This window comes from Spea bombifrons, chromosome 2 (assembly GCF_027358695.1).
Source record: "Spea bombifrons isolate aSpeBom1 chromosome 2, aSpeBom1.2.pri, whole genome shotgun sequence".
NCBI classification, from domain to species: Eukaryota; Metazoa; Chordata; class Amphibia; order Anura; family Pelobatidae; genus Spea; species Spea bombifrons.
This window is the reverse complement of record NC_071088.1, coordinates 92,654,450-92,666,990: the sequence shown is the minus strand read 5'-3', so window position 1 is coordinate 92,666,990 and position 12,541 is coordinate 92,654,450. Positions and strand designations below refer to the sequence as shown.

The window sequence follows — 12,541 nt, the reverse complement described above, 5'->3', positions numbered from 1 at the left end:
GTGGGGTGAACTGGAGATATTCTGTATAGAGGAATGGTCTCAGATCCCTTGCCATGTATTCTGCAATATCATAAGGCATTATAGGAGGTGTCACAAAGTACTAACTAAATCCCAAAACTGTGCCACGCATAAATTTAACATTTTATGATAAATCTGGGTTATTTTTGAAATTATTTGATGGTAGAGTATTTTTGTTCTTTTTTTGTGAAGAAAAGATCAAAAGGTTAAATAGACATTTTTTCACAGCATTCTTATTAGTGGAGGGCACCGTATAAAGCTAACAGTTAATGCACATACAGGTAACATAAGGCCAAACCTATGCCAAAAACTCTTTGCTAACCACTATTAGCACAAGTGATCAACCAAATAAGAGATCAATACCATACAATAAGTTCAAAGAGCAGAGATTTATTTTGATGTACATTTAAGTGCAAGTATTTTGTGTTTATTTTTAGAATTCGATTTAAAAGTTTATTTACAGTTTTACATGCTTAAAATTAAGAATTGGAGAACAAACCCAAAATATATTTGAGGTAATTACAGTTTTTTTGATTTAAAAAAAAAAAAAAAAAGCAGTAAGGCAAAATAAAACCCAGTGAACTTGGTCCAAATAGAATCAAACTAAGAACGATTGTCTATACATTGATAAGTAAATCTCTACAACTTGAGACAAGCAGATTTTTTCTAAAATGAGGCTCAGTGCACAACTCAAGGTGGTCAATAACTGCCCCAAGATAACAGCTCTATACATATTTTATTCACATCCACACAGTGACGTATATCCTGGCCTAGGGGGCAGCAGTCCCCATGGTACTAAATCGTGGGTCAGAACTCACTAGGGCGATCAAGCCCCTTGGTGTTCCCTGCACCATTTACAAGGGAGATCTTTGACCTTCCCAAATGGCCTGTTTACGCTATGGAGGCTGTGCCTGCTCAGCTTAGCCTCCATAGGCTTCACTAAAAGGCGCCGTGGGGCCTTTAAAACATCATATGCCAGCGCTCCGTTTTTTTAAGCTCGCACAGCACCATTTTTGTACCTGGACATTGAGCACAGAGGTGGAGGCGACAGGGGGGTCTGATCTAGATCGAGCTTGGGGCGGCCCGAAAGGTCACTGCATCCACAAGAATTCACATTTGCAGTCAATAAACTGACAAGGAATATAGACCACGGTCACCAGGCCACTAGAGCATTAAAAACACTGTCTTAAAATGTGCTCCTGTATCTACTTCCCAGAATGGTACATTAGTAGTGGAACCGTCGCCCTCTCTTATGCAGCAGAAATCAAATATAAAAGGATACTAGTGTCAATACAAAAGTATACACAATTCAATAATAAGCCTTTGGCATTGTGTATCCGTACCATAGATGCCCTAGAACTGCCAGAAAATATCTGCATTGCTGGCAGACTGTCCTCGGCAACCAGAACATCTGTCCAATTTAGCATTGCTTGTTTTACAGACATTTTGTCTACGGACCTCTCTCCACAAGTTTCATTCAATCAGGCCTAGTGGACTTCATATAGAAACACCATGATATCACAGTGTTGGTTCAGCTGGAAGCCAAAACGCAAAGTATTAAAGTATCAAAAGGCAATACAAATGTTATATTAGGAATATTTACAAAATGAATCAAACATTTAGATTATGTACGCATTTCTTTTTGCTGGCAAAAAAAAATTGATTTCATTCAGAAGGATACAAGACTTCCGTTCCTGCGAGAAGACAGGGTCTCGTTCGAATGTAGCTCATCGTCACAAATTTGGCTTTCCTCATCGCCGGTGAGTTGTTCATACATAGTGCTAGAAAGACTTCCATTTAATACTCGCTCATCCTTTCGTAATGAAACGGGCAGGTTTGATAGTGTGAACGCGACATCTTTGAAAGCGTGCAACAAGAAAATCCCAATAATGATGGTTAGGAAACCACTGAAAGTGCCGATCATGTCATTGGCTGACATATGTTGCCATTCCTTGAACAGGATTGCAGAGCATGTCAGTACTGAGGTGGTGAAAAATACATAATAAATGGGAGTCACTAGTGAAGTGTTAAATATATCCAGGGCTCTGTTTAGATAGTTAATCTGAGTGCTTACACAAACTACAAGGCTTATCAGCAGGATCCAAAATACAGGATTTTTCACAATTGGCTCCCCAGCAAAGAATCCTTTAATAGCAATACCCAGTCCTTTCACACACGAGACTGACAGAGCCCCAATGACTGAGCAAATTGTAATATATACCAAAATATTAGACTGTCCGTGACGAGGTCCCACAACAAAAATCAGGATAAGAGATATGATGACCACTACTGTTGCGAAAAGCAAAAAGCCTAGGGGAGGAAACAAAAAAATGACAATTACTGAAGTAGCTCAGACATTCCTTGAGTATAGTCAAGAACCTATATAAGATGACCCATCTCCAAAAACTAAGCCATAGAATACACAATCCCACTGACAAAGTTGCAAGTTGTGATCATTTTCAGTAAAATTATTCTCTCTAAATGATAAATCCGTGCCACTGAACAATTTACATTAGTGATGCCTCAACGATTTTGACGAAGGTAGTGTATAATCGGCATTATTTAATGCATAAAGCATTCTCATTAGCACTTCTCTACATTTAAGCTGCTCATTTGTTTAGACATATTACCCTATACTTTTTTGCTAACTCACACAAGCCTAAAGTTGAACAATCTGGAGAAAAAGAAAATGGTTAACCCCTTCGTGACAATGGCTGCTTTAACATTTCTGAGCTGCTCGTGTTTAGCTGGAATTTTTTTCTTTCCCGTTTACTGGACCCACACAAGTTATAATTTTTTTTATCCAGGACAAGAAGGGCTTTCTTTCTTTCTTTTTAGATGTCATTATTTTGGTTTTATCATATAATTTACTATAAAATAGTATGGTGAAAAATTGAGAAAAAATGATTTTTTCTGACTTTTACTTGAAAAATATTTTACTCATTTATAAAAGCTAATAAAAAACCTGCCCAATAGATTCTACTATTTGTACTGAGTTTAGAAATACCCAATGTTTTTTTTTTGTGTGCTTTTTTCTGCACGTTATGGGGCAATAAATACAAGTAGCGTTTTGCTATTTCAAAACCATTTTTTCCCCCATGTGCCATTTCGGGTCTCTTCGAAGCCGGCCAATGCAATTTACCCCATCAAACCATATGTTTTTGAAGACTAGACACCCCAGGGTATTTCAAATGCTAGTATTTTAACTCTTTCCATGCACTAATTCTACCACCAGCCTTTGTCAAAATTTACAGTAATATTTTTTCTGTGTGTATTTTTTTGGAACTGGAAGGTTCCCCTGATGGTGACATCAGTGAGAAATTATCTTTACGATACCATTTTTTTTTTTTAAACTATTTTTATTTATTTTGACATTTATTTTACTAATCACATTCTGATTAGAAAGCTGGGCTCCATTGACTTGCAGGTACTGCATTCAACCTGCAAGTGGAGCCAGAGATCTCAGGAGGGTCTGAAGAGCCCCTTTTGGAAAGTTTGCTGGCTCTTATTTTTTTTAAAGGACGCCCTCCAGAGCTGTTGCAATGCGTCCTGGGGGGGGGCAGGGGTGTTGTTCGGTGTCGCTGAATGCCTTGCTATTGATCAACGATTGCCTCCTAAACTCTTAAAACGGGACGTTGACACCCCGGGGTGGGGCCAGACATGTCAATGGTCACTAACTGTATGTTAATGACAATTGCCGGTCATGCACTAAGGGGTTAATCTGATGTTTGTTAACATTACGCAATTTGCCAGACTCCAAAAGCAGGTATATACAAACCTAAATTGCTATTAGTATACATGAAGAAACCACCAACACAAGTAATTGTCACAAATGCCCTTACCTGGATCAGCTAACTTGACTGACATCGCATTCAAATTCTCAATCTCTTCTTCTTTGGGAGCGTGAATGACCATCACTGTTGACCCCAGTATACTGAGCAAACATCCAATTTTCCCATGGATATTAAGCTTTTCATTTAAGAAATATGATGAGAGGATGGCACTAGAAGGGAACATGCATTTTTTAGATCGCATGAAAAGCTGTCATCCTGATTGTCAAAAACTAATATCAAACAATTCTTCACCATTCCACTGTTTTCACAATGTATCTTGCAATGTGTTACAAGCTAACCGAGTATTATTTTTACTTGAACTTGCACATGCGAAAAAGAGGAAAAAGAGGGTGAGAGCAATCAATTCTAATGGCATGTTTCCGAGAGTTCTGCAACTCTAGGGTTACAAACTTCTACTTAGGAGCTCAATCGAGACTGAACAACTCGCATTTGGAGAATAGTAAATGTAGCCAAAACACCACTTCTGAGCTCTCCCTGATTTTACAGGCAGAATACACTGCATGAATTCCTGTAGCCAATGTTAACACCCACTCGATCACAGTGCAAGTGCTCTGCAGCTTATCAGTCTTAGTAAATGTATTACAAAATTAGCTTCCAAGGTGGAATAATAATGCTGTGTATCAATAACACTACAGACCTGTGCCATACCAATATATTGTACACATGAAAACCCTTACCTTACTAGAACACTTAAAGCCCCCAGGGGTGTCACTAGTGTAGCAGGGGCAAAGGCATATGCTGCAAAATTGGCAACTTCTCCAGCACCCACTAAAAAAAAGAGATTGTGTGTTTAATACATGCTTCTTGTAACATATGTAGTTATTTGTAGTTGCTTCCACACTTTATTTCATTTAAATATCATGGGATTCTAGCAAAATCCATAAGAAACCCAAAATGTAACAAAATGACACACATATACAGCGGCAAGAAAAAGTAAGCGAATTCTTTTAAATTACCAGCATTTATGGAAATAATTGTCTTAAAATATGACCTTCCTCTAAGTAACAATAATGAACAAACACAATCTGTTCTAACTAATAACACAATTATGATTGTATTATTTTGTCAATATTGTCGAAACATTCAGTGTGGGATCAGTAAACCACTAGACTAAAACCTAATTTTGAGTTAGTCCAATCAATGAAAAAGGTATTGGAGGTGTGTTTTAGAGTTACTCTGACATAAAAAACCCAAACACTCAAACGTTTTGAGTTTGCTATTCTCCAGAACCATCTTCTGTTCATGAGTCTACATATGCAACAACATCGAACGGGCGTGGAGTCAGTGGCAGGACACCACAGAGCAAGCTGCTCTTCTCCAATTCAACAGCCCTTTTCGCCTGAGGTTTGCCAAAGAGCACCTTGGTATTCAACAACACCACTGGGAGAAAGTTTTGTGACTGCTGAAGCTACAGTTGAATTGTTCGGTGATGTGCCATCATCGAGGTTTCTTAACCCATTACAGATAGTGTGGAATGGCCTCAAAAGAGCCATTCACACCAGGCATCCAAAGAATATGGCTGAGCATAAGTAGTTCTGTAAGGAAGAATGGTTTAAAACTCCTTCTGAACATTGTGCAGGTCTGATCCGCAGTTACCGGAAGCGTTTGATTGAGGTTATTGCCAGCAAAGGAGGTTCGACCAGTTATTAAATGCAAGGGTTCCTTTACTTTTTCCACCAGCATTGTAAGTGTTTAGTGAGTGTGTTCAATATACACATGAAAGGTTATTATTGTTTGTGTCCTTAGCTTAAGCACATTGTGTTTGTCTATACTTAGACTTAGATGTAGATCAGAGTACATGTTATGAACAATTAAAGCAGAAAACCAGGTAACTCCTTTAAAACAGTTCCTTTACTCTTCCTTGCCACTGAGTATATTTTATAGAGATATATTGCTAAAGATACATACTTGAGAGAAGTCCAGCCCACCACAACCCTTCTTTGAGATATGCATGACCTCCTTGACCTAGGACGTAGACGGAAAATTTACATTAGTCACCGTTACAAAGTCCTATTATCATACGCGCTATTAAGAACCAAATTGAGGAAGGAGAACAGCAAATCTAGCTTCTGTAAAACTACAGTCTCCATGCAGTATAACCTGCCACATTAGTAAAACAGCTATATCAGAACTTATTTTAGTTTAATAGGTTAATCACTCATATCTGGAGAACTACATCAATTGATTTAAGTAAAACAATATTATAAAGCATATTCTTGTACTTGCTTAAACATCATTTTTTTTTTTTTTTTTACTGGAGTGGTAAAATAAAATAATCTTAAAAAAAGAAAACTAAGCTCTATTTCATGCTGAAACCCACTGGAACTATAATGTATCTTAAATAGAATACTATCTTTAGATAGATTTTGCATCCAAAAGCATTTTATTAAAATACATTTTACTAAAAGCAAAAATAAGTCATCGATTTTGATCCACCCTGAATATAACTAGTGCCAGCATCAGTATCAGCATATTCATCATGTGGACTGGAGTACTACTATCAGATATTTTAGGCTGGAATAACAACTTATTGGCTTCATCTGGCAAACCACTGAAATATCCTCTGCTGAGTTTAACGGCAGTTAAAAACCAAAACCTGTCTCACACATTTCTCAGTCAAAGTGGCTACCTATTAATGTCACGATCATATCAAGGGGATCTCTTAAACACATATTTATGCATGTGCATATAAATAGTTTCTTTTTAAACTTTTAACATACGCCAAAAGCAATTACTTTGATTTTGTCACTTTATAGGGCAAAAATACTATGCCTAGAAAAAAAAACCAAAAAAAACCACACACAAATGCTGGCAATTACATGTAAAAAAATAAAATGAAAAAAAATCTGTACTCTCATTCCCACTGGTAGCATAACAAAGTTGTAGAACTATTAAAGAGCAAGCAGTGTTTCACATCACATTCACAGTTCATACCTGCTCTCATGGAGCCTTTCCTAGCCAGTCGGAGAAGTCCTTTCTTTTTTAAGATGAAGCTTCCACCAATAAAAAGGCTTGAGCTGATGGCCAGCACAAGCCCAATGTAGAAGTCATACCTTCCTCGTTCTTCAGACATCTTGAAAGTTTCTTTGTGACCACTGATCCAGTCACATTTATATCTGGACTAAAATACTAGCTTTACAAGAAAAATCCCAGCATTTGTAGGGTACGTCTTTATAGCTGCAAAAACAAACAATATATATATATATAGTATTGGACAAGAAAAAAACCCAGAATATATCATATCTGTACTAGTTCTTCTTTAGTTTGTTCATCATTAGATTCTGTTTGATGGCAAACACAAAGAAAATAAAAGCCACACATTTTGGTTGCTTGTCTAAAATTGTCCCAAGTCCAAGGTAAAGCTAGACAGCCCAGCACTGTTCATTGATACACACTTGCATCATCTGCCATACTTTACAATCTGACTCTTCGGTTCCATTGTTGAAGAAAGCATGCTAAAAATATACATGAATTGTGCAAACCTGGTAGCCGGTATATGTCTGAAGGACACTCACCAGCAGATAAACATCAAGCCGTCTTTAATGAAAATCTAAACACCTAAATACCAAAGAGCTTGACCCAACTTAATGAGAATTATAACTTCCAAATTTTCTGCTACAGGATAACTTAAAAAGCATTGGAGATTTTTTCCAAGGAGTATACGGTGTTGCTTTATAGAGACGGATTTGTGAACAGCAGGCTTTTACAGAATCATATCAATGCTTAGGTCAAAGTACAGAAAAGCAATTTATGAAATTACAAGTATCTAGTTATATAGTATTGTGATTTCTTTGCCCTGCACTAAAATTTTTAGACACTTAATACCACGATTCAAGATACCATGGCCTTACTGCAACCTTATGACATACCGTATTTGCTCGATTATAAGACGAGGTTTTTTTCAGAGCAAATGCTCTGAAAAATACCCCTCGTCTTATAATCGGGGTCGTCTTCTAATCAGACCTCAAATAGAGGTCTGATTAGGAGACTAAGATCCAGATCCCCCGCACCGCTGCAGGGGACCTGGATCCTCCTATCGTCGCCCCCCCCCCCGCACGCACGCACGCACGCACTTACCGGTGCTTCCGGAGGTGAAGTTGGCAGCGGGGGTTTGTATGCGTCCGTCGCAAATACCTTCCCCGACTGTCAGAGATCATTGTTCCAGAGTTCCTGATCTCTGACAGCCGGGGAAGGTATTTGCGACGGACGCATACAAACCCCCGCTGCCAACTCCACCTCCTTCCGGCTGCCGCGGAATGAGACGTCAACCCGCTGCCCCGGCAATACACCAGGAAATTGGAAGCACCGGTAAGTAAGTAAGTGTGTGTGTGTGTGTGTGTGTGTGTGTGTGTGTGTGTGTGTGTGTGTGTAGGGCATTTCTGGAATGCCTTACACCCCTATATGCCACTCTGGCACTTAGGGGGTTAAAAGGCATATTATGGGGCAGAGTGGCATATAGGGAGGTATAAGGCATTTCAGGAGGCAGAGTGGCGTTAAGGGGGCATTTAATAGTGCACTCTGCCTCCTGAAATGCCTTATACCTCCCTATATGCCACTCTGCCCCATAATATGCCTTTTAACCCCCTAAATGCCAGAGTGGCATATAGGGGTATAAGGCATTTCTGGAGGCAGAGTGCTCTATATAATGCCTTTTAACTCCCTTAATGCCACTCTGCCTCCTGGAATGCCTTATACCTCCCTATATGCCACTCTGCCCCATAATATGCATTTTAACCCCCTAAATGCCAGAATGGGATATAGGGGTATAAGGCATTTCTGGAGGCAGAGTGGCACATAGGGGGTCAAAAGGCATACCATGGGGCACAGTGGCATATAGAGGGTTAAAAGGCATATCATGGGCCACAGTGCCATATTGGTGTGGCAAGCCTGGGGGCAGATGTGCGTAACTGGGGGACAGGTTGGAAAATACAATAGAAAATATAAAAGAAATAAAAACAAAAAAAAAATATTTTTCTCAATCATAGCTTTTATTAAAAAAAATAGTTTACATGAATTAACATTTACTGGTAAAACTTTTTTCCTTTAGGGTCGTCTTATATTCAGGCTTTTTCTTTTTTTCCTAAGTTAATATTCAGATTTTGGGGGGTCGTCTTATAATCAGGGTCGTCTTATAATCGAGCAAATACGGTAATATGATCTCGTTTTCATTCGCGCCACGGTTTATAGGCCTTAATAGCAATCAAGGAATTATTAAGGAACAAAATCATATGTTGGCCATTAAATCAAAATCAGCACATTAATAAAGGCATCAAAATATGGTCTCAAAAGGGACTTTTCCACAAGTCGAAGGGACTTTTTTTGCAAGATCCAACATGATAAATGCATAATGCATGTGTATTATTTCCTGTGTAGGTTCAATATTATGAAATGATCAGTGACCGTTACTGTAAATCACACTAGAGAGACATGCATATGTATCTTTGATAAAGCCGTCCATTGACTGCACATTCTTTCATTCTGTAAACTCATATATTTGGTTTTCTGCTCTCTTCAATTCGCAAAGGGCGCAGGTCACAAGCAAATCTCAGTGAGCTTACTCTTGAACTTACAAGTGTTCTTTTCTACCAGGAACAACTCAGTGATGTCACTTCTAATGAGGCCACATGGATTTCAACAAGCCTGATTGCTGAACTCATAGATAAGTTACTTAGTGCTGTGAGTAAAGCAAACATTGAGATTTCCTCTGCTTCAAAGTAGGTTATGGAATTTGCACTCTCAACTTATGCAGAGAAATGTCATCACTTTTTATGTTAGGGAAAAAGATTGCCTTGAGATACAGATCTCCTGACACACATACAGATATTAGGAATAAATATAGTTACAGTGAGTTATCAATATAGTTCAGTTCAATAACTCTGTACATGATTTGTACTAGGGATGCACCGATATATCGGTGGCTGAAATATATCAAAAAATGCTGAAATAAAAAAAAAAAAACCAGCCGAAAATAATCATCCGCAGGGGCTCTGCTGCTTACCTGTACGTTGGTCGCACAGTGTGTGAGCAACGTCTCTTGTACCGGCCAGGAGAAGCAGGAACCCAGCGGAGTCACGTGAATGCACGTCACATGACTTTGCTCCGTTCCTTCTTCCCCTGGGCGGGACACGAGTGCGAGCAATCCAGAGGGAAGCAGCAGGGCCCCTGCGGAAGTCGGGGAGTGAGAGATCTGCAGTTCAGGTATGGGGGTGGGGGAGGGTGTATGAGCGAGTATGCGTGATTGAGAGAATGAATGAGTATCTGTGAATGATTAGTATCTGAATCAATGAGTATACGAATGAGTGAATGAATGTGTGTAAGTGGGGGGAATAGCATGGCAAAGGAGTGTGATTACAACCTCCTTATCATGCCCAGGTTCCAGCATGTACTGGCTACCTAGGCATGATAGGAGTGTGATTGCTGTTAGCTATTACAAATATTTATATATTTATTATTGTAGATTTTTTCTGTCCAAAAATTGGACAGAAAAATTAAATCTGAAGAATCTCTTGTTTCATCATTCATAATTTTAGCTAGAAACGCTTTTACTATTTTTTGGGATCTTCTTATCTTTTTTCCTCTCCCTATTATAAAAACTTTAGGTGCAAATACACCAGCAACTTTAACTAAGGCAAGCAATGGTAGACAGACTACATGACAGTTACACACTAATACAGATTTGTAAGCAAAAACACACTCCCAAACAACGTGTCATGGCTTTGTTTTAATGAATGATTTATGACTATTTCGACATACAGTACAATGCAGTAGAATGTCAAGAATCAGTAATGCCTGGAATGTACAGGTAATGAACAGGTAAAAAAACACCTACGTACCAGATACGGCAAAATAGGCCATCAATGCCTGTAATATGTGACGATTGTGTCTGCAGTGTTCTTAATAATCACGAGTTGTACAAACACTGCAGAGAAGAGCAGTGGCCATTTACATCTGGACAACCTCGGAACTTTAGAGTTAGATTTAGAGCAATGTACTGCCACCAACTGCAACTCACTGAATACCGTCGACAGCTAAATCACTAACAACGAAGAATCCACCAATTAATTATGAATCACAAAGGGAAAGACTGCTCATTGTTAGAGCTCCTCCTCAGGGACGCACGGAAATAATTAACGCCTCTCTTCAGTAACATCTCCTGATGTTGTCATACTCCACATACATTTTTTATTTCCATTTTTTTTTTTTTTAATACTATTGGCGTAAGGTGTTCGGGGGCAGTGGTTTTTGTAATATATTTTACTTATAGTTAAATGGGACATTTTAGATAATTTTAAATAAAATAAATGTTATTTATTTTACTATTTTTTGTTGTACTGTTCCCAGTGCAGTATGGCTAGAGCTCCATTTGAGGATCTCTCATACATTTTTGATGCCAGTGATGTCATGGCAACTTTATTTATATTTCATTGTGTGTGATGGATCAGGATCATAAGGTAAGTTATGTGAATGTTAGGGGTTTTTTGTAGGGCTTTAACACCACAAATTAAATGCTACCCAGTGAAGTTGCTAATCAACACAACGTTTCCCTACAGACTGAATAAAACATGTTAAATCTGGTGTAATATCACTTCTTGTACATTACGTTTACAATAGGGATCTCATTGTAGCTTCCTTAAGCCAGCCATTTAGTTTCCACGAAATGAACAGAGCGAATGAAGTATGTAATTAACAGGAGCGATCAGACTACTCAATAGGTGTAGGATTACTGGCTGGAAGTAAACAGAAGCCACCTGGTGTTCATGTAGCATCTGGGGCAACCAGAGAATAGCTCTCTAGTTATCACGATGATCTGCTTCCCACAGGCTCAATTCCTTAGATTCAAGAAGCTGCCTGACCATTGTAGGAGTTGTGCTCCACGAATAGCTATCACTTTCTAAAAAGTCCCGTAATCCTGACCACACAGGCTTTAATGTGTATAAACACTCCTGCAGTGACATGAACTTGTGGCCTATCACTGCTTCCTTCTCATTCCGTTAATGTTACTCTATTACCCCCCCCCCCGAGTATATTACTTGTACCGTACTTACTCCGGGTACATACAAAGCGTGCTGCTCAGTCCCATTCGTGTTCTCGTGACTTGGTCTCCCGCTCCTCATTCGCCGCTCTCGGCTTTCTTGCTCAGGCTGAAGTCCCATGAATTCCCTACACCATCTCACACCGCCCGGGACATGACGTCAAGCCGATCACTTCCCTCTTCCTGCTTCCGTGACAGCTCCGTGTGACGATACAAGGGGCGCGACCCTTTCTCTCAACAAGCTTTATTCGCAACATAATCAAAATACAAAGTTGGAAGAGTGCGGTTGTTATTTCTTCCCATGTTTATCCGTATCAGCTCATGTTTATTAATGTAATTTTTCTATGTGGGCTGTAGGGATTTTTAGAATGGCCAATGGCCAATGCCCATTTCTCTCGACAAGCTTTATTACTAGCAATATAATCTAAATGGCTTCTTATTCACTAAAGTTAGCTTGTTGTTCCGCAAATTTCTTTTTTTCAAGCCAGACTATATTTTACGTTATAAATCAATACTACAGCAGTATTTTTGCACAAAACAGACACCACAAACTATATATATATGTTATAATAAAAAGATGGCTCACCTGGCCAAAAGTTTTCAATAACTGAGGATTTTGAGTGAGGGTTAAAATTCA

The 12,541-nt window shown here is 38.9% G+C and overlaps 1 protein-coding gene across 1 annotated transcript; it reads right to left on the bottom strand.

Annotated features, from left to right (window-relative positions):
• Window positions 1–769: 769 nt before the first annotated feature.
• Window positions 770–12,046, bottom strand: NIPA2 (NIPA magnesium transporter 2). The gene is made up of 6 exons (XM_053455193.1): window positions 11,918–12,046; window positions 6,807–7,049; window positions 5,781–5,837; window positions 4,550–4,640; window positions 3,861–4,021; window positions 770–2,328 (listed from the first exon to the last, which is right to left on the bottom strand). The coding sequence occupies exons 2-6, from the start codon at window positions 6,943–6,945 to the stop codon at window positions 1,688–1,690; spliced, it is 1,089 nt and encodes a 362-aa protein (XP_053311168.1). The 5' UTR covers window positions 6,946–7,049; window positions 11,918–12,046; the 3' UTR covers window positions 770–1,687.
• Window positions 12,047–12,541: the final 495 nt, after the last annotated feature.